Source organism: Aphelocoma coerulescens, chromosome 3, assembly GCF_041296385.1.
Source record: "Aphelocoma coerulescens isolate FSJ_1873_10779 chromosome 3, UR_Acoe_1.0, whole genome shotgun sequence".
Classification (NCBI taxonomy): Eukaryota; Metazoa; Chordata; class Aves; order Passeriformes; family Corvidae; genus Aphelocoma; species Aphelocoma coerulescens.
In genome coordinates this window covers 26,213,566-26,236,670 of record NC_091016.1, presented here as the reverse complement: position 1 = coordinate 26,236,670, position 23,105 = coordinate 26,213,566, and the positions used below count along the sequence as shown (strand labels likewise).

Sequence of the window (23,105 nt, the reverse complement as noted above, 5' to 3'; positions counted from 1 at the left end):
GGGGAGTTAGCCCGCGGCAAAGACAGCAAGGATAATTTCAGGCTTTTTAGTGGCAGAAAGCACAGTTGAAGCAGCATTTCTGATGTATCTATCAGACTGAAATGGAAGAAGGCGGTGCGCAGGCGGTGCGTGCGATAGGAGAGCAGCTACCATCCCTGACTCCTAGATCCCACCTAGTTAACTCCTTGCAGCAGCACACCAGGCTGCCAAGCACCGGGTTAAAATCAGGCCGAGCCGGGAAGGACGGAACCGCCTGGCCCTTCAGCCCCGCGCGGCTCCCCGGCGAGGGCCGAGGTGTCCCCGCTTGTCCCCTCTCTCCTGCTAATTCGGTGGCATTTCGGACAGTTCAAAAGTTCACGGGGAGGCTCTGGCGAGGCGGCCGGCTGTGGAGCTGGAGCGGGGACCGCCGGCAGGTCCAGCCTCGCCGGCGGGGTTGGCCAGTGCCTTCTCCTCCCTCTCTCCCTCCTCGCTTATTTCCAGGCGAGACCTTGGTCTCCGCAGGTACCGCTCTGCCTCCCCCCGGCTCCCCTTTCATCTTCCCCCGGCCCCCGTGCAGCTTCTGCCAGCCGCCCAGCTGGGCAGCCTGCGCGGAGGGGCGCGCACCCCCGGCGGGCCGGGAACGGCGCGGAGCGGCTGCCCACCCCCACCGGCGGGGGGCGCGGAAGGGGGCGCGGAGGGGCGGGGGGGGCGAGCAGCGGTGCGGCTGCTCGCCGCCCCACAAAAGGCACCGCCGGGCTCGGGCTGCTCCGCACGCCCCGCGCACCGGAGCGCGCACGGACACGGACACGCACACACAGGCACTCACACACACACGGACACACTCGCACGCACTCACACACACGGGAGCGCCGCGATGTGCGATGCGCGATGCGCGACGTGAGGCACCTCGCACTACCCGGGGCCGGGGGGAGACGGCGGGATCCGCGTTGCCAGCCCGCCCGCCCCTGCCGCTCCCTCTCCTCCAGACCCATCCATCAGCCTCTTCCTCTCGGTCTGCTCCCGCCTTTCTTTTCTTTTCCTTTTTTTTTTTTTTTTTAAATTTTTATTTTTTTTTAAAAATTTGCTCTAACTGTATCTACCCAAGCATTGAAAAAATGCCTGCCCGTGGAGCGAGGAGAGGGCACCGGGTCGGTAAATAAGAAGTGAGTACGAGCACAATGGCGTGCCTCCCCGCTCCCAGCCCTGCGGATGCTGCATGCGCCCCTGCTTCCCCCGCACCGGACCCCGGGATGCTCCCCGCGGCGGCCCGGGGCTCCTTTGTACCTTGCCTGGCTCCTTTCCCTTCCCTTCCCGGCCCCGCTCGCGCCGCGCCCCGGCTCCGCCGCCGGCCGCCTCGCCCCCGCGCCGCTCCCCGCGGCGGAGCATCCCAGCTGGCGGCAGCTTCCCGGGGGCTACCGGGGCTGCACCCCGCGGGGGCGGCGGGCGGCCCCCGGCGCATCTCACCGGCCGCGGGGAGGGGGCGGCGGGGCCGGCGGCGGAGCGGCGGTGCCCGGTGCCCGCTCCTTTGTTCGCCGCCGGCGGCCGCGGCGGTCGGCGCTGCTCCGGGAGGGCTCGGCGGCCCCGGCCGCCCGGGGGGCGCTCCCCGGCACCGGCCCTGGCGGCTCGGAGGGGCTCGGGGGCCGCCACGGGAGAGAAGGAGGCGGCGGGAAAGGGGCTCCCCCCGCCAAGGTGCGGGACGGGGGGCTGTACCCGACCCCCGGGTGCCCGTGGGGAGGGGGCCGGAGCAGTGGGAGGCGTGACCGCTACGCGCGTGGAGCGCCTGGCGCCCACCCCGCGGGCTGTGAGGGGTGCCCCGGGTCCTCGCTCGGCCCGGTCTGGGGCTGCCACTCTCCTCCCGACCCCTTCTCCCGGAGCCGCGGTGTGTGCCGGAGCCCGGCGGGCTCCCAGGCGGTGACTCTGTCAAGTACCACCGCCTTCCCTGCAGGGATGCATCCCATCTCCGCCGTCCTGTGGGAGACTTTCCTCTAGATGTAGATCTGAGCTTTCCCACCAGCGGCTGGAAGAGCTGTCTTGGCCATTTAAAACATACTGGTTATTCAAAACAATTTAAATATAACTTGTGTGGTCACCGCTGTGGCCATCTTCCCACAGGAGACCTTTACCTGCACTTGATGTGGAGGATTTTTTTTTAGTGTAGTTACTGGTAGTCACATGAGTTATCCAAGTACTTGATTAACACACTCAGCTGCTCTTTTCCTAACCCGATGGGTTTCTGTAGCTGTAAATAGAAATACCTGCTCTAACAAATGCACGGCGCTTCCAGTAAGCACACACGTGTTGTAGCAGAGTTTTCTGAAAGGTGTAATCAATACATAATTAGCCTGTTAAGACCGGTATGATGAGCAATGTCTTATTTTTATGGCTGTGTCTGGAGAGTTTGGAAGTGATCATACAACTGTTCTCTGGGAGCATTTGTTGGAACATAGGACAAAATAGGTGAGACAGGGGAGGTTTTGTATTTTCCTCATACTTCTGTAACGCTGAGGTGGAACACAGCTGGAAAGCTGCTTAGCAGTGCTTGAGAGAACAGCAGATGTAAAGAACCTCTGCAGCAAAATACTACCTTGGAGTAATGTAATGAAATGCAAGGGTGTAGTGGAAATCTGCTTTTGGAAATGATTGAATATCATAAGGGGACAGACATAGAAAATGTTGCAAATGTGCATATGCATGTAAAATGGATATTATTCAGAGCAACAGATCTGTTGTAAGCTACCATGGCATTAAGAGAAAGATTCTAGAGTTTAAGAATTCCATTTGGAAGCAACAGAATTCATGTAATCTCTTGGCAAGAAATTTAGTTAACGAAATCTGAGTGGCACTGTAAACATTAACTTTCTTTTTCTGTTTTTGCCAGTGGCGGCACCTGACTTGCTGGATCCCAAATCGGCCACTCAGAACTCCAAACCAAGATTATCATTTTCTACCAAGCCTACCGTGCTCGCTTCACGGGAGGAAAGCGATTCGGCCATTAATGTTATGAAATGGAAGACAGTCTCAACAATCTTTCTGGTGGTAGTCGTGTATTTAATAATTGGAGCAACAGTATTTAAAGCCCTGGAGCAGCCTCACGAGACCTCCCAGAGAACCACCATTGTGATTCAGAAGCAGACGTTTGTATCTCAGCATTCCTGTGTGAATGCAACAGAGCTTGATGAACTGATTCAGGTAATCCATACCAAACCCCTCATCGCCTTGCCTTAGAGGAACAAATTCTGTATGGCAGTATTGCAGTGATAAGGGGCAAAACCTTTATAAGCAAAGCTCTGTATTGGCCAAGCGATGTAACATGTGTTAAGACCAGAAGTTGAACATTTGCATTTTCATGCAAAGCCTCATGGTTGGAAAGCTATTGCTATTTTTAGGTCTGGTATGCTTGGTAGATGGCCTTTTCACTGAAGCCTCCCATTATGCTAATTAAATGATTATTCATCAGCAATATATATAATTAATAGTTCACAAAGGAATTGGTATATTGATTGTGCCTTACAAGTTCTGTCAATATTTGAAGTGCCTAATTCTGAGGAAGAAGCTACACCATCCATTGCCTTAAAGGACTCCTAATTTACTGTGATTTCATCAAGCTAGCTTTCCTTCCAGCTGTATGTTTCTTTATATTGATTTTGTTTTAAGTACAGGAAAGTACCATGGACTTCCTACTTTGATCTTAAATCTCAATTTTCTCTGCTTCTTAAAGGTACATCCACAAATGATGCACATTGGTGTGTTCCTACTAACATGACTTTACCCTTGCAGGTCACCTGCCTCAGAACCACAGGAAATATTTATTTGCAGTAGCACAGAACTAGATCAGGAGCCTTATAAATCCCCTTCCAACTTAAATCCCATCTTCTTATGAATATCCAGTTGCACTGGAGGGAATAGCAGAGGGCTGCCAAATAACATCAGTTCGGGGCCTGGGACAATGAAATGGGAAACTGGAGTGAACAGTCAAGAGTTGGCAAGGATTGACTCCTTCCTTAACAGTAGCCATGGGGCTACAGTAGTCTGGGTCTACAGAGCCCAAGATGGGACAGGGAGAGGAGGAGAGGGTGTTGGACATCCAGACCATGGCGAGCAGGAACTCTGGATCATGCCAGATGCTTGGGCAGCAAAGATTTCTGGAGGTGTTTTTTGCCAGCAGATATGGCTGGGAGTTTAGAAGTTGAATTTACCTCTCTACACTGATCTGCCTTGAGCATCAGCATGGACATGTTTTTTTTTCAGTTTCAAATATAGAGTTCTGATGTGCTGAGTTATTTTTATGGTACACTACTTATGAATTTTAAAGGTAAGCTGGGAAAATGTCTTGTATTTTGTGACTTCTCCCCTGCCTCATTGCTAAAATGTGTTCCAAAACTGCTACCCTTTAAATGCCTGTCAGACAGTTCCTGTCTCCATAAGTCTCGACCAGGCATGCCCGAGGAGATGCTGCTGATAGTGATTTAGATGCTGTGTAATAACTGTGCTCCAGTGGTTTGACCAGCAGAACGTGAGATAACCTTTCAGAGAAATATACAAGCACATTCTGATGAAAAATAACTCTTGTAGCTACTATAAATATCCTCCTATGAAATTTTTAGGTCAGATACTGTACTTGTGAAGATAAAAAAAGAAATTTTGAAGCTGTGTTATCTTACATCATCTGTGAGATGGACCTTAGGGCAAAAACTGTTGAAGTTTGCTCTGGAGTACTTAGATATTCTAGCATTTATGATTCTCTGCCCAGAAGCACAGATTGATAATAAAAAACCACTTCATCAGCATTCAACGCCCATTTGATGTTCTGTGTAAAATAAATGAGTTTCAGTACAATCATCAGAGCACAGATAACCATACCAGCATTAGCTTCCATCTCCACTAATGATCTTGCCATGACCAGAAAAACACAGGTGTGTGAACCACAGGGAGGTGACACAGCCTCCCACAGCACGCAGATGGGAGAGAATTGTGGGAAGAGTTTGCTCTGCTTGCTGTTGGGTTAAATGGAAAACTTAATTTGCCCATGTTCCCTTCTCATTGTCTGTAAAGAGAACCACGAGATGGAGGTAGGAATGTGCTGTTACACTCCTTTTATAGGAGGAGAGCTGGGGCACAGGGAGCCCATTCGGGTGCCTTGCTTTATGCAGAGTGTTAGTGAATGATATCATGTTGTCTAAGGGTTGGGAAATTCTGCTTGCCCAAAGTAGAACAGGACAGCAATGCTAAAAGAGAGTCTCAAATTCACTTTTCCAGGTCTAGGCTGCTATCTTACATGTGGGGTCATATTTGTTCCCCAATTGCTACTTTGTCACAGAAACTAGATTAGTGAAATACATTTTGTCTCTCTGGGATTATGTCTGACTGCTATTACAATATAATGCAGTGTTTCTTCAGTTTTCATTGGATGTCTGTATGAATAAAAATAAATAGTGTGTGCAAGGAAAAAGTAAATGTTATTTAAGAATTCACTGAAAGCTATAAAACTGAAAATTAATATGTACTAAAGTAGAAGGGAGCTGGAATGATTAGTCTTGTGTGAAGAAAATTACAGAGCTTACGGACTGCAATGTGTTCTTTAATCAAGTATTTACCTTGAGTCAAACTATAATGAAATTCATCACAACTTTTCTTTTTGAACTTAGTATTCTGTGAATCCAGAAACTGTTTTGGCTCTTTCCTGCTAGTCATTGCTCAAGGTGCTTGTCATGCCAGGCTTTTTCAATCTTCACAAACTTTTACTCTGCAATTTAATCCTTATTCTGAAGCAGGCTTGACTGTCCCAAGACTGTCCACTGGCAGTGCAATATATGGTAGGTTTTTCAGGTGAGCATGTTAGAGACACTACTTGGAGAGTACAAATTCAGCTATAAAAAAGTACAAGTGGAAAGACAGTCCAGTTTGCCAGCACCCAGGAGTCATGGAGTTTCCAGCACCTTGGCTGAAATCTTCCTTTTGTCACAAAGATGTTTAAAACAGTGTTGTGTGTTTCAATAAATACACACAGGATAAGGATTTTCCCATTCCTGTCTTCTCCACCCTTATTTTCTCTCACCAGTCCCCAAAACCCCAAAACAACAACATATACTGTTGCCAACTTTTCAGGTTTATTCCCTGGGTTTTGAGTTCCTGAAACTTTGTATTGTCACATTGATCGTGTGGCTCCTCTGAGTGCACTAGGTGAGAATTAGACTTTTATAGACATCATATATTTTATATAGATGAAAAATATGGGGCAACAGAGAGCTGCTATGCAGCCTAGAAAATGTGCAAAGTTAATGAAATAGAGTGCTCTGATGATGGCACTGAGGTAGATTCAGCTGCCTCAGAAAAAGGACCTGTGTTTTCCTCATAACTTTTCAGCCCAGTCCAGCAGTGTTGCTCCCGTGCTGACAAAAGAAGGACATGGTCTTCATGACCTCCTCTGTCTCTGACTTTGCTGGTCCAGTGTTGCAAATCTCTTTCAGTCTAAAGCACTTCAGTTGCTTGTTGCCTCACTGTAGCAGAATATACCTGCAATGAACCACAGCAAGGCAGGACCCTGGGAGGTATATCCAGGTACATAATTCCTTTGATATTTTGTGAGCACTTCTATTTAGTAGCATATTAAAAATGTGCAGAAGTCGTGCAGAGCATATTTATGCACCCAAGAGACCAGTTTTTCCAGGCAATTTCAGCTCCTTTTGCTGTAGCCTGAAGCCAGCATTAACAACAGCGTTAAGTGGATCACTGGATGCTGTCCCCAGTGGTGCTGAGGTGGGCAGTGCACAGCACTCAGTGGTGGTATATCTAAATTTACAACTAGAGAAATATCCCAGGAGGGAGGCTTGTGAAAGTACAAACACTACCTGGGTGAGTAATGAGAATACAACAGAGTAGCAAGCTGTGTATGGTCTGATGTTAAACTTCACTTTTTAAAAGTTTCAGTTGGAAGGTCTTGCAAGGATCTCACTTATTAACAGATGAGAAAGCCTTGGTATGGTAAAGGTTATGTGTGATATCTAATATATTATAAAGCTGGAGAAAGAAACGTGGCCAGATTCTTTCCTACTGTTTCTTCTTTTGGAAGAAGAACACACTACAATTCATCACAAATGATGTTTTGGTTTCTCTGTCTGTGCCTGCTCTCAACTTGGCCCTGCCATGCAACGCAAAGTAACTGTCAGGTGACAGAATAAAAGAGTAAACATAGTTCAGACTGTGTAGATGTAATGTATATGTGACAAAACATATAAACCTCATCTTCTTTTATACTAAGGATTTTTTATGTCTTGTGTCCAACAATTTTTCCCTCTCCACTGAGCTTTTTGTTGGTAGAAGCTGATAGAAACCTGGGAGTAATCCAGCTACATGCACAAATAACAATGAGCATTAAAGAATGAAATAATTCTCTAACTGGAGCTCTTGTATCTAATTATTTCAATCTACTTCTTATTTTCTTTTAGTTTGTTGACTACTTCCTGCAGCAAGCTTACCACTAAACATTTAAAATGTTAGAGACATCTTTCAAACTCAGATGAACAAAATGTATTGCCAGGAACCTAGAAAAAATTCCTGCTATATTTATAGACCTGTGCATGGTAACAAATGTAAAGAGACCTTGGGTTACACTGCTGATGTTCAGGGGCCACTCATGTCCTCATGCAGTGCTGTGCAGCCACGAGATGCTTGTGTCTTCCTTCCTGACATCTCCTGGGGTAGTCTCTGGGAGCAGGTGAGCCTGACTGAATTTGATATTCAGCAACATCATAAAATTGTCATTACTGTTGTTTCATACACCTCATTCCCTCTATAGGATCTTGAATATCCTATGGAGGAAATAAGGTGTGTGAAAAACCAGTGAATTAGCTTTCTCCTTGCCCAGAACTCATGTTGTTCCTAGGACACCAGGATGCAGCCAATATTTTGTGTTATGGGATGTATTGGCAATGAGAAGCAATGGTTTGTCTCCCTGCCAAAGAGAAATCTGATTAAAAAAAAAAAAAAAAGAAGAGCTTTTTATGTAAATACCACCTAATTATATATTGCTCCGCAGTTATTTGTTTATGTTAACCTTTTAAAACCAAAATGGAAAAAAAAATTCCTTTTAGTACCCAAGCTAGTTTTTAATGCATTGCTTTGCATTCAAAAATGGAAAATAAGAAAAATTTCAGTTATATTATCTTAAATATCTAGAATATCCCAGCTAGCTGGTGTGAATTATTATAGTTATCTTAGTGAGTTAATTCTGAAAATTAATAAAGAGTTTTCAAGTAAAGGTACAATGGAACATAAGTTAATAATAGAACATAGTTAATTTTCTATTCCTTTAGCAGAAAGATCCTTCAAATATATTTATTCTGAAACGCTAACAAGTGAAAAAATACTATTGTACTAAACAGCACAATCTTTTAATGTGTTCCAAGTGCTGTGTGTGGTAATTCCTGTCTTATATAGCTTTCATTTTGAAATCTGAACAAGTTTTCAGGGTGCTGCACCAAGCTGTCTCAGCAGTAATACTCCTGTAGGGTTTTAAATCCAGCCCCTTTCATCATATGTGGCTTCTTCTGAAAACTGAATGCCCACAAAAACGTGCTTGCATTTAAAATAAACAGAAATAATTAACGAGCCACCAGGATTAGCTGAATTCACTTGGATCCCAAAAGTTGGTCTTCTTGAGTTCTGTGTGGGCTTGTGGCTAACGTGGGGAGAACAGCTCTCTGTGCAGGGGTCCACAGTTATGTGCCATTCCTGTTTTCATCTCACATTTGTGTCAGCTGCATTTCCCCTTTTCTTTCCATTCATTTCTCAGATCATGAATGAGACCAAAATGGGGATTTTTTTTTTTTTTTAATCTCCCTTGAGGACAAATGCTTTTTTTTCTTCTTTATCTCTCTCTTGAGGGAAGCCTGACATAATTATGAATGACATGGGCGCAGTGTTTCTTTCTTCAAACTGGCATCACCAGGAAGTCATCATGGCTTCTTATGTGACTAATTTCTTGTAAAAATATTTTAAAGGATGTATTTGCTGCAGCTTCATTTTTATAGTTGAAGGTAGGTAGCTATGTTAAGTTGCACCTCTACCAGTAGATGATTTTGTCTCTTTCACAGGCTTCTTCACATCTTGCATTGTAGCCCCAAGAAAATTATTGTGGAAAAAAATAATTTTTCAGGAATATATTGTTTGATTTCAATGAGATAAGCTCCTTGAAGCCTAAATTATGTAAAAAACTGGTAAAATAAAGTAGATGGGAAAACACAGATGCAACGTCCTTGTTTTCAGACAAACCCAAAATTTATTTAGACAAGATTAAAATTTATTAACTAAACCTATTAAGTTCAAATAAAATGTTATTAATTCTTTGAATCACAATGTTTGTAGACATTTTCAGTCCTGTGAGCTGTAGCTTACAGGTCCTCTAAGCAGGAACTTTCTGAGGTAGTTTGAATGTACAAGTTTAAACCCTAAATATTCTTAGTCTCTCCTTTTGCATTCCTTCCAGACTCTCAAAAGAAAACAGGAACCATCACATGTCAGGATCCTAGCCTGGAAGCATCGCTTATGCTTTGTAAAACTTAAAGCCTTGAAAAGATTGATAGGCCAGCATAGAAGAAATTGAGGCTGCAGTATATTTTATTTATTTATCTGAAGATCCAAAATACCATTGCATCAGTTTTTTTAATGTGCCATCTGCATTTCAGTCATGAAGCTTATGACAAACTGCAGATACGAGCAGCAGAGCTGCCTGTTGGTGGTGTTTTCAAGGCAATGAAAAAAGAAACGAAGGACTTTCAAAGCAGTTAAAACACGAGGCACAGGACCTGTAGTTTGAGTTGTTGGCCTGTGCATGTGTCTGTCCTTAGTATGGTGTCTGCCCATCAGAGCACCTGGCTTATGTACTCTTAACTCCAGGTGTCCTGGCAGTCCGAACTCGCACAGCAGCATCACGTGTCTCTTTTCCTCTTGCTGTGTCTGTGTCTCCTTTCTGTTTCACTCTGCTCGGAAATAAATGTTTGAATGCAGTCATCTCCTTCCTCCCCCCCCCAGTTCTACCTGAATCCCCAGATCAGAGAAATATTTATTAAATGAAAGATCTCTGTGAAAGACCTTTGATCACACCCTTACCCAGACCTTTCCTCACCACAGACACCCACTTGATGTGGTTGGGTCTGGATGGGTGACAGAAGCCCCTGGGTTCTGTGTACTACTTGCTCAGGTTCCTGCTGTTCTCCCTCTTCTGGTTCTGTACTCAGTTCCTGGAAGGAGGGATTTTTTTTTGCCAAACTTTCTCTTATCTGGGAGCATTTCCTCCAGGGACAGAACAGCTCCTTTTTCCGTAGTCATTTTCTACATATTAGTTAAACCAAAAGGATTTTTGTAAAGTGGTTTTTATCCTTCATGAGCATTATTTGGGGGGAGAATAACAAATAAATTCTAATTGCCCTTGTCACTTCTTTGTTCAAGCAGATTGGTCTCAAACTTTTTTTGCTGCTTCTGGTGTTGAGACCCGTAAAGATTGCATTTCCTTCAGATGAGTTTTATAGGACCTAGAACTTAGCTTAGCCTGATTGCATCTGAATGCCAGCTTTTGTCTTAGAAAGGGTGGCAGATATGACTCATTAGTAAGTCAGTTCTGCTGAACAGCTGTTTGCATAATTCTTTCAGTCTGTAATCTCAAGAAGCAAAGAAAAACCTTCTTCCCTGAACGTGTATGTGTATATACATGCATATATATGTGTATGTACACACAGAGAACTTATATACTTAGAAACCCATGGGGTTTGTAACACATATTTAGAAATAGAAATGTTTTTTTGTTATGTTTCTGCATGTTTTTAGTTTGAGTAGTTGTGAAAGAGTGAAGAGTACTTCAGTTCTTCAGCATGTGGGATACTGGTCTCCAGTGTAGAGTATACTCATATGTTATAAAAACCAAAAAGAAAATACAAGGAATCACAGAACTATAATACAAATATTATTGCAATCTCTTTCAACATCAAGGCCCAAACCCGTGTGTTTTGAGGCTGGAGAGTTGTTTGCTAAGTGTTAAAAGCATCCTGGTGTGCCTTTGAACTGAGAACTACGATTTCCATTCCTTGTAAACCAAAGTTGAAATAAAAACACAGGACCTGAGCAGTAGCTGGGCCATATGAGATGTATCTTTATACTGTAAAGGGAGAGTGCCCTTGTCAAATGGCAGCAGAACTATGGCAGTTAAGGAAGAAATCCAGGCTGAAAAATGGTTTTCAGAAACTTTGAGACACATCTGACTTTTTAACATCACTTTTCAAGTGACTGCCAGGAAGCACAAGCTAACTCCTGGCAAGCTGGGTAGCGAAAGAAAGCACCTACTGGATTTTATCAGAAGCATAATTTGAGGTGCTTCTATTTTAATCTTCCGGTAGAAGAGCTGAGAGTAATGAACTGTTGTGTTACATCATTTCAGAGAATGAAGTGACTGGAAGATGGTACAAAAACATGTATTCAGAGCCTGGTGTGGAACAAGGAGATGAGCATTGGAGTGACTGGTTTGACACATACTTATTTCTGCCTGATTTCCATGTGAGACAACAGTTGACTACCAGAGGCCAGCCTTCACACTTTATAACCTCTCCTTATTTTCCTGAGTCTCTGCAGACCCACTTAGTGGATGCAGCTCTCTGGCCAGCAGGCTGGCTTTTGTCAGTCAATGCCACAGACTCCTTGCAAGGTCAGAGAACCAGAGGATAAAATCCCTGACCTAGAATTGTCTTCTGTCCTCAGAAAATGACAGTGCTGTTTAAAAGACTGTTTTCTCTCTTGTTTTGACAGAAGAAAAGTCACAATATTCTATGTCTTAATCTGCAAAGCAAAGTTCAGCATGGCCTCTACAGAGAGATGCCTGCATGAACACAGGAATAACACAAAACTGCACAATTTATTGACCAGGAAGTTTTTCCAAATTATATAGGAAATGAAAAACTGACATTGAATCAAAATGTGATTTGTGTTGTCACTCTCCTTTCCCCAGTGCTCTGATTTCAAGCAAAAAGGTATGTTGTGAAAGCAATGCTTGTGTGCTTTTGGAGCTCTGGTCGTGCCTGGCCTGTCCACTCTGAGCTCAACCATCTCTGCCTCTTTTCTCTGATACTCTGCTAAAGCTTGTTCCCGAATGTGTCTGCAAAGCCAAGTAGTTGGGATGTGTGGGTGTAGTGCAAGTGAGGACTTGATCTCAGACACGCTTCACGTTGATCCTAAGATATAGTACAGAGGCAGTCTAAGAATTCACCTAATTCAAAAAATAGGAATTTTCTAAAATTTTTAAATCTTTCAAAATTTTGTCTCAATTCTCTCCGCTATCAAAAAAAAAAGGGCCTTATTTTTTTCACCATTATGAATATTATTAAAGAAGAAAAACATATTACTACAAGTATAACCATATTCTATTATTTTAAAAATCATTGTGCAGAGAAGCCTTGATTGGGTGCCATGTTCTGGGTGACCCACCCTCTGCTCAGTCCTCAGTCACCTCCTATGAAACAAGTACTAGGCAGAGCTCTGGAAGAAGGTAACACAAGCAAAATAATCTGCATAATTTAAGAATTTAATCTGTCCACATCCCTGTTCTAATGCTGACTGGTTCTGTACTGTTGAAGCAAACTGATTTTTAAACCAATTCATTTTGTATATGGAATAAAAACCTAGAAAAATTGCCACTGAGGAGGTCAGTTAACTTTAATACTGGAAAATAATTTTGATCAGTCAAGAAGTTCCCATGTTAAGATCACACAAAGTGTTTAAGCGCTGCACCATATGATGACTGTACAGATTATATAGAATTTTCATAATTCTGCTTTTAGATTCAAAATGCACAGTTACTGTCACTAATGTGTCAGTCAGGATAAGCCAAAGATCTCAAGTGACAGAAAGAATTGAGGGAGGGAAGGGAGGGAAGGGAAGGGAGGGAAGGGAGGAAGGGAGGAAGGAAGGAAGGGAGGAAGGAAGGGAGGAAGGAAGGGAGGAAGGAAGGGAGGAAGGAAGGGAGGAAGGAAGGGAGGAAGGAAGGGAGGGAGGAAGGGAGGAAGGAAGGGAGGGAGGAAGGAAGGAAGGAAGGAAGGAAGGAAGGAAGGAAGGAAGGAAGGAAGGAAGGAAGGAAGGAAGGAAGGAAGGAAGGAAGGAAGGAAGGAAGGAAGGAAGGAAGGAAGGAAGGAAGGAAGGAAGGAAAACTCATGACAAATGAAGTTTGCTGTAGTAGTTAGGAGTCAGTCAAAAAAAGAGGTTGACCACCAAGAATTAAGGTGTCAGAGAACTGAATGTGACAGCTGTGACAGTGAATAATAAGCCTGCTACTTGAGGGCTCAGGCTGGCATGCTGGCCCTCAGTGAAGTTAGTGGAGCCTTGGTTTTTATTCTGGGTAGTGAAGTGTTAATATCCAATCCTCCAGGTAGGTTTGTATGGCGGACATAGGGCAGGAAATTACCCTGAAATTAGTGCCCTGAAATGTACAAGTGTTAGGAGATATACAATAAATTATTTTCTTCTAAAATTTTTCTTGGGAATAGTCTTGGATGAGGATCTTCTTATCTAAAGAAGGCTAAACCTGACCACACTAAGAAGAAAAGTCATCCTCTGATCCAAAGAACTGAAAATGCAGTCACCCTTCCTGAAAAATCTGCAAGCAACATTCAAATATATTATGAGACAGTAGTATAGACCTCAGTAAAGCAATAACCTTACCCACCTGTCACCCTTGTTAGTCAGGAGGACTCTTCCAGATGATTCTGAAGGAATAAAATGCAGCAGCTTTGTTAATATCTATGTCTGGCTTCTCCCAACATGGTCACAGCCCAGGAGAAAGCATAACACTGTGTGTTTGAAAACAACAGCCCAGTGATGATGAAGGCATCATCTAACCTTTTATGACTAAGTCTGTGCTTAAAACAATCCATAAATTTACAAATGTGAATCAGTAAATATACAAAGAAAGTCAATGAGAAATACTGGCAATAAAAACCCCAACTTATATGTGATATACAACAGATCTGTTTAAAAAGGTGAATATTTTGTTTAATAAGAAAACATCTTTAATTTGGAAAGAAAGAGAAAGCTGAGGGGTCTGTAAGATCATTAATTTCTTGAAGGAGACAAATTAGAAATTGCTATTCAAGTGTTCCTCATAACTTAAGAACTTACAAAATTACTTTGAAGTACATACAAACTCTCAAAAGGGAAATGCTTTTTAAATGATCCACAAGTAATTTGCAGATCTCACTGCCACAGAATGACTTGGCTCCTAAAATACAAGTGAGCTCCAAAAGAAGTTAGATAAATTAATGGTAAAGCAATTCACCCAAGCCAATCTGAACACCATGATGCAGATGCAGCCTCCTACTCAGAAAGTCCCTAAAAGTGTGCATAGTCAGAACTTAGGAGGCTGTACGAAAAGGAAGCATCTCTGAAAGCAGCCCTGATTATTTTCCTGATTAGCAGTTGGATAAAATCAGAGACATAATAATAGCGGCTAATTGTCTTTTGTAGCCATCTGTTGTGCTTTGGGCAGTTTTGGGTTAAGTTGTATTATTTTTTTCCTGGAAAAATATAGGTATGGTAGATGAAATCAGGAAATGCATAGCTGTAGTGGATCTTTGAGCATTTAGATTGGAACACCTTTCGTATAAAAGGCCTTAAGGTACATACAGCTTCAAAAATGTGCAGTGATGATAAAAGCCCTGAAAACATTTTGCATCTGGATTTGTATAAAACTTGGTCTTGCTAGACTGTCTAAATAGGTGCATTGCTCTGGGTAGCACCATCATCCAATACAAGAAATTGTGATGGAACAAGAATGGTTCCAAAAAATTGCATTGATCCCATGCTCTATCATATGATGTCCTCAGTGCAGGGCGTGGTCCCATGTGCAGGTACCAGGACTTGTGACGGCCGTTTTCAGTCCCCTGAAATGTGACAGCACTCAGGCTGTACTCAGCATGCTCTGTATAATGCAGCACACTGGGCTTTGTAAATCAAAGGAATATCTGTGTTGTGTAAATTATAAAATCAATTCAATGGAGGGTTTTCACTCTCCTTAGTCTGATGTGTCCCTTCCTACACAGATGGAAACACCTGTCAGTACCAGTGCTGCTGTATTTGCTTCTGCCAAGTTGTACATCTTGTACAAATGCAGAAGAAGATTTATCCTTCCAACACAAAGGAAAATTAAACTCTCTTCCCCCTCACTTTTCCCATCCTTTCTCCTTTCTCAGTAGGATTGAAAATTCCACTTCTTTGATGTCTGCCTGTTATTTAAAAATAAAAAAGCCCGGAAAAAAAAGTTAAAGTGAAAACTGTTAAAAGTCTGTGTAAAAATACCCTAGCTGGCTTTCTGTTGACAACCCTGGATGGTGGAAATGGTTTAGGTTTGACAACAAGATCCCTGTGGCTGCAGAGGGGCAGCAGTGGACTTCAAAATGGTTACTTTGTACATCTGAGCTTTGAAAATGGCAAACTGGAAATGTTGGATTTAAGTTGGATTTAATGTTGGATTTAAGTCCCACAATAAAAAAATAGATGTCCTAGTTAATCCAGCATTCATTACTTCATCATTTCTGTCCAGATCAACAGTGCAGGAATTGTTTAGTAACACAAATGTTTTAATTTGCAAATTATCAACGTATTTTGGGACTAAAAAAAAATTGTTGCTACTGTACAACACTGTTCCTCTGCAACAGACTGCTCAAATGGAAGATGGTTCTGGTCTGTCCTATCACTGAATATATTTATGTACCTAATGATTGTTGGACGTCTTGCCAGACAGGAACTATTAGTTAGTTAAAATGCTCATTTTCATTTTGTGGTATTGCTTCCTCTGTTGTTCTTTTGTTAGACACCAATAATTTTTATAAGAATCATGATTAGAAATAAATCATGTTTTAAAGTTTTAAAGTTCCAGAATGAAATGAAGACTTATACTCTTTGAAATATTTATTGCAAATCTAAAAATACTTCTTCCTGGTGTGTATTGTTTAACTCAAATACCAGTATATCTCTGCAATCGTGTTATAACAAAACAGGAATACATTTTGTAGTAAGAATTTACAGTAGGTGACACTGCTGCAAGAGGAAACCTTTATTATTTCTTGAGACTACGAAAATGTCACTAGTGGCAAGCTTGTTGATTTTAGTTGCTAGAACTGAATTTTTGGAGAACATTTCTGAAGTACATAGTTGTATGGACATACACGTTTGATATTTGACTGATTTTTTTTGTTGCTAGAGTGAAAGTTTTATAATTGTATGTGTAATTTTTTAAATTATTGAATTATCTGTTATACAAAAGTGTTTTCTTTAATTGGAATTAATCTGATACAGAAGAGTGCATGGGCATTTTTTCTAGGTGTTTTAAAATGACTGTTTTTAAGAAGTCCATTTGCTTGCCTAACACAACACAGGAACATTGTGGGAAACTCTTATAATAAATTTTGTCTAATGCATGTTTTTCTTCACCAAACACTTGCAGCAGTAAAAATACTTGTGTTTGCCTTCTAACTAAGATAGTGATGTAACAGATATTGTGGATTTTGCATTCTCCCTAATGGTCTGGACTTTACAGCTCTTCTGAATTGCCTGGAGTGGCTGCTGAAGAATAAATTGTAGCCTGACTGAGTGATAAAGCTCAAGCAGATCAACACAAATCGTTTTCTGGTTTAGTGCTTGGATCAAATAAGTGATGTAATCAATTTACTGTGTAATGTATATGAATACAATTGCTTCATGAATATTGACAAAAATCTTTTTAAACTTGCAGCAAGTAGTGGCAGCAATAAATGCAGGAATCATACCTTTAGGAAACACATCTGCTCAGATCAGTCACTGGGACTTGGGAAGTTCCTTCTTCTTTGCTGGCACTGTTATTACCACCATAGGTAGGACACAGCTTATTATCTTTTTATAGTCAATGAGCTGAAACTCTTTTGATTTCCAGTGTTTGCATATATTTGTTAATGGTAAATCTTCCAAATCTTCTGTTTTAAGTAGAGAGTTACTTTCTAGCTGCATGACAGAAATATTTGCTGTCTGTAAAGGAGTCCTTGCTGAGTGATTTTTCTGTAGAAAAAAAAATGTTTCTGTATATTTCTGTCAGGTGACTGGAAGAGGTTGTGGAAACATTTTCTGGGGGGAATTTGGTCAACTTTACAGTCACAAGTATTAAATAGGGCATGATTTAAAGCACATGTGTGATAAACCTTGGCTGAGATGTATGGAATTTAAAGTCTGTGCTCTCCTGTTTGGTATTGTTATTTTATGTAAATTCTGAAAGAGCCACTGTCCCTCTGAGCAGGTGTAAAAAGAAGCAGCTTTTGATATTTCAGTTTCTTCCCTTTGACTACAACACTGTACACACGGTATGCAGTTAAAAAATGTAATGTAGCTCATGGCTCACAAAGGGGCATTCACCAAGATGGATGGAAATTTGAAGATGAAATCATGAGAAAAAAAAAGAGAAATGCATTACAAGAGTAATGTATAAGGAATTGTAGCATGGTTGCAATAATTACAACTATTGTGATGGAAGAGGATGTTCTTTTCAAGGGTTGTCTGTACCTTTTTTCTTTCATTACATAGAAGTGCATAAGTAGTGTATTTTTTGTGTTTGAATATATACATGTCTATATGTGTATGTATAAATATTGTGCCTGTAGAATGTTTTTCCATGTCTAGAGTAACTGAAACACAGATTTAGTGAAAACAACCAGTGAAACTCTTACCTCCTGATTTGTAGCAAACTTACTGATTTTACAGTAGTACTCCTCACAGTGATAAAAAACCCAAGTATTGAAAAATCTAATTAAAATTAAAGATTATAACCAAAAAAAGCAAGAACTTTGAAAGGATAGCTTTGTGATCAGTCTTATGTTATTCTCTTTGGACAACACTAAAATTTATGTTGTAAGCATCTATGGTCCTGTAGAAAGCTCACAATAGTTGTTTCACTTCCCAATAGGGATAAAAGTTAACATATGAAAAGGAATTAAAAGTTCAAAAATTATTTTAAAGCAGTGGAACATTTTGTCTCACTATCTTTTTTCCAAGTTAAACTAAGATTTTTCTAAATCAAAATGTTTCCTGATTTAATCTATTGACCTGATTCTATCAAAACATGTGTGAGTCCGGCGTAGAAGAGAGCAGGGAATCTGCAAAGGCATCCAGGCCTGTGATCCACTGTTCCCAAGAGGCAAGATAACTCGATAGGAAATGCATTTGAAAATTAGTATTTCAGGTCATTTCTGCAAACCAGAGTTGTCAGAAGCAGGTCACACTAGGAAACAGTAAATATTTGTTTTGGGTTTTGTGATAGCAACATGAGAAAAAATGGGTGAAGAAAGTCTTCCATAAAATATTCTGGGTTTGGAGTGACTGGGTTTCTTTCATCAGGGACCCTTTGTGATGGGAAACTCCCAGTCAGTTGCACTTTTGAGCTTTTCTCAGGATCCAAGGACAAGAAACCTATATGAAAGCTGTAGTGGTTGGCGTTGTCTTAATGCTGTGAACCATGGTTCACAGGGCTTGTGGTGTGACAGAAGGTGGGGCTGTGGTGAAAAGCACTTAGAAAAGCAAATTACCTGGGAAAATGGTGGCAAACAGAACAGCTGGGTGTGCTTTCCCTTATTCTTTGTGTTATTATGTGCCAGCAAGTGATTTTGTGTTCAGAACAGTACCTTTTTGTAGATGAGTAACTTTTTGAAAGTGAAGGCATTCCTTCCAGTTAGGGGCCATATGGTAACAGTAATTCAATTTCTCAAGAGAGTCAAAAAGTGGCTTATGAGCATCTTCAGAGATTTGCCATAGGTTTCAGATAAATGCTACAGATATCTTCTGTGGACAAAGACAGGACCTTATAAATTCATAGAACAACTTTACAGAAATAATTTGCAAACGAGGTTTGATAAAGATGAATAAAATTTGTAAATATTTTGTCCTTTAGTCTGTATACCTTATGAAGTACTTGCAGGTAAGAAAAGGGATTACTACCTTTAGAGACAGTGATAGCTTTCCAGTGTGGCAGCAGATTTTGTAGCTTTCCAAACCTCTTATTGCTATAATTTTACCATATCACTTAGCCCACACTCTTCTTGGTGATATCTCGGAATCTAAGACATTCAAATGGAACTGGTGGTCTATGAATAGAATGTCTCCAACCTTCCTTTAATGAAAGGAAAGCCTTTCTTTATCAGCAGTAGCACTTGCACCCCACAAATATTTGGTTTCTTGGGAGAGAAGATAATAAATAAAGCCTTTAGCATCTGCCTGAGCAGTAAGTTACTGTCTTGCAATTACTGTTATTGTTGTATCCCAGTAGTGTCGAACATCGACATGAAAAATATTGACTGTCTGTTTTGGTGGCTGCTGGCAGCAGACTAGAGCCATCTTCTGGATCTCCTGTAGGTTTCTGAAAGGCACTCTGGTGGTGCCATTACATCTGTAGAGTTCCAAAGCCAGCTCACAAAAGCAGAGGCAACACTACAGAAAACGTGGCTTAGTATTTATGTAACATTTTTTGAAGTCTGTTATAATCCTTCATGCTACCTAATAAATATTACAGTGCATAATATAAAATGAGCAAAAATCAGTTTGAATGGAATATGATGTGATACTGCTACTAGATCTTTTCTAAAACGTGGATTTAGTTGAGAGTCATAATCAGACAATTTCACAAGGATTCTTTAGAACAGATCCTTGGGTTTAGCTTTGCATTTACTACTCTGCTACAGCATAGAACTTGTTTCAGGAAGGGTTGTAGCTTTGACTGGCTCAGTTGGGTGTTCTTGCTTGTGAATATGTTTCCAGAACAAATATACCTCATCTCAACAAAGAAACGTGAAATTACATGATTATTAGTCTGCGCATATGGAATGGTTTCAGACAGTCTCTAAGAGGGAAAAGGGTAGCGGAGTGAAATAGTAATATGAAATTATCTATGAAAAATATTGTTGCATTGTTCCCTGGGATACTGTGCATACTGCAAAGTACAAAAGAACCTCTTTTTTGTCTACCTGAAAATGTCATTATCCAGTCAGTCCTCTTCTAAGATAACATGACCAAAGAAAAGAAAAAAAGAGGGTTGAGGAGAAAAGCAAGAAAAATGGTAACTTAATCATAAAGCTGGAGATAGTGCTGAGGAGGAGGGAAAAATAACCTTTATGTCTCCTCTTTTTATTCTGAGAGCTTGTTGCTGGCACTGTGCATGATTTGTAACCTCTGGATCATTTCCTTCAATAGGTAGCTGAACTCAGAAATGGGCCTACAGACATAACCTGCACATATCCTGCTTCCCCCCAGACTTGTATTTTAGGGGTGGGGAAGGGTAGAAAAGCAGACCTGTCATCTTGAAGCTTGAGACCTGTATCTAGAGAAATGAAAAAACAAAGAAGACATGCCAAGGCCTTGAGCTCAGCAGTTGTTTTCCCAAGTGTCTGACTTCTCAGCACATAAAAAACATAGAGTCCTCTGTAATAGCAGAAACTGTATTACGAGAACCTCTACTAGTCTGCTATGGATCTTCAGCTAAAAGAGATGAATTATTTCCACTGTTATTCCAGCCAGCCTGTAACGATTTTTTCAAGCACTGCAAGGTAGACATATGGGAAGAGTATTTATTCAGCCTCTTGGAAGATGGAGTGTCTTGGATGGCAGCAGGGAGTGCCAACAACCTCGCTGGTAGCTGTGATTTGCCGGAGTCCATCCTTTCAAACAGAGCTCCTCTAATGCCTTAGCACTTGAGGATGCATTGCAGCCCTATTGATGTCCAAATCCAGCACTTGCTAAAAATTTGGTCTACAAACCCGAAAAGGAAGAACACATCATTTCTTTTTGTCCTTCTCCACTTTTTGTTGTCACCAGCCCTTGATTTTCGAATGCAAACTTCTCATGTTCACTGGAAACTGAACCTCTTGAGAAGTTCATTTATGACTAAAATCTTTAATTTGGGTTCATGCAGCTAGCTATGGGAACATGGGGGCTTGGGCTCCAAAAGCCTAGCAACCATTATTAAAGTGTGCAAAGGAATGTGAATACTAAAAAGAAAAAAAAAAAGAAAAAAATATATATAAAAAAAAGAAAAAAATTGTAAATATTTACACTTTAGGGAACAGATGTGAATAAGATGCTGAAAAAGAGATTTATATTTTTGACTAGAAATTTCAACCTGATTTGTCATTTTTAAAGCTGTAATTAGTTACGTAGCTTCAAATGCAATTTCCCTGTAAGGAATCATTCCTTCTGTCATTTTCCCACTACCTGGACACAAGATTTGCTTTGAAGGCAGGGTATTTTAAAAAGTCTTGCTACATTGCTTGTTGATTTGAAACAATAATAAAATCCTGCTGCTAAAATTGTCCCTTCTGGCACCATTCCACTGCATTTTTGAAATAAAAGGTAACAGAATAATGTGCTGACAACTAAAATATACAAAATACTTTTGACATTATAAGAAGACAAATATTGTCCATGATCAGATGTATTACCTATTATGTCAGATAATCATAAAGATAAAAAAGTGCAAATGACATTGAAAAAATTATTCTCCTAGTTCAGAAAAGTAAGAAATATCACATACTTATCTTAGAACATGTTTCTTTTATTGTTTCTTTGTGCCAACAAAGAAGAAACAAAGCTTTGGAGGATGAGCATGAAAGTTTCATTTTAAAAGATTGCAGCTTATCAGAGTATAAATACTTGGATTTCTGTTTACATATTTGTAAGGGACGAGAGAAGAAATGAGCAAAAGAAAGTGAAGTGCAAATGCCGAGCTGATTGAGGAGGGGATTGGAGAAAAACTCCTGAAATTAAAAAAACATAAAATACATTTGCCTGAAAAATATTCTGATATGTGACTTTTCTCCACCATATTAGTAATCAAACCTGCATTTGGGTCCATTACTTAAATGCACTTGACTACTTGGTGGAAACTGGAATATAGGGCTCCCAAGAACCTGCTTCTTTCAGGGCTCCTCAACTAGAAATAATCTTCTTCATCAAGGCAAGATTGAGGATCTCAGCCTCCATTGATAGCCTGGCTGCATGCACCCAGATTTCATAGGGCTTCTAGCAGGGGTATGTGTGAGGCAAGGCTGAATATAACCAGCTGATAAGACAAGCTCCAGAGCAATGCAGAAGAAAAAGTGGTTAAAATTTATGATCTGTGAAAATGTGGTAATAAGAGACATGCTACAGAGGTCACTGGGGAATGAAGTGGAAATGCTCCTTCCATCTCTTACTCTGCAGAGGACTCCATTGAAAACTCCTGCTGCTCTCCTGAGAGTCACATTGACTCTCAAAGTGTGTTAAACATGTAGATCTCATCTAATAAGATGCCAACAGAACGAATTTTTAGTTTTAAAAAAATCCCCCCGAGATCTCTTCAAAATTCAGTCTTTCCTCCAGGTTAGTGTTGTGCTTACCTTCCCATCCCTGTGCTGCTGTCCTTAATAGTTGTTGGAACTAAATTCGGTTTTTAGTCTCTATTTGCTCCATTCTAATTTATTTCCTTTGCTTCTTTTGTTGCACTTTTGAAAAAGTGTCTGAATTTGACCCAGTTATTGGCTGTTGACAAATAGTGCTTCAATTGTGCCCTGGAGAGACCTGTTAGGATTTGGCAACGCAATTCTCCAAATATTTCATCTGAACTGAGCATACTGTCTCCCAGGGCAGTAGTGACTAAACAAGATTTCCTCTGTAATTATTTCTCCCAGGAACAGTGAGTTGAAAGTGTATTACCACTCTGCCCTCAATTTTCTCCTGCATTTGCTCAGGCAGTGAGAAAGAGGGCTTATCTGGCTTGAATGCTGAAGAAATAATACTTGGACTGTACAAGATACAGGAGCAATAATTAGGATAAGACTGCTGAAAACTAGGGAACCTGGGACAGTGGTGGAGGAAGGATGATGGTGAGGAGCTGAAAGGAAATTATATTAGATGAAGAGCTCAGTTAGAGACACTGAGGGCTTGTATATCAGAAAAATTGAATTAAATTGAATGAGCAAATCACAGAAAACAAATTGAGCCTCACTGATCGAAATGACTGAGAGAAAGAAAATCCTCAACAATGCCAAGGGTAGCTCTGAAATTGAAGAAGTGCAAGTTTATGGGATGATACACAGCGTTCATTA

The 23,105-nt window shown here is 41.1% G+C and overlaps 1 protein-coding gene across 2 annotated transcripts in view; it reads left to right on the top strand.

The window, feature by feature from the left end:
• The first annotated feature begins 483 nt into the window (after positions 1 to 483).
• The window catches only part of KCNK2 (potassium two pore domain channel subfamily K member 2), a 77,979-nt gene continuing 55,357 nt past the window's right edge, over positions 484 to 23,105 (top strand). Inside the window, exons 1-4 of one of the 2 annotated variants that reach the window (XM_069009546.1) lie at positions 484 to 501; positions 1,085 to 1,142; positions 2,858 to 3,168; positions 16,745 to 16,862. In XM_069009546.1, coding sequence (XP_068865647.1) covers position 1,142; positions 2,858 to 3,168; positions 16,745 to 16,862 — 430 coding nt within the window. In that variant the 5' untranslated portion in view covers positions 484 to 501; positions 1,085 to 1,141. Of the gene's footprint in view, positions 502 to 704; positions 1,143 to 2,857; positions 3,169 to 16,744; positions 16,863 to 23,105 lie in introns of those variants that run through there. The other variant, XM_069009545.1, reaches the window with a different exon arrangement.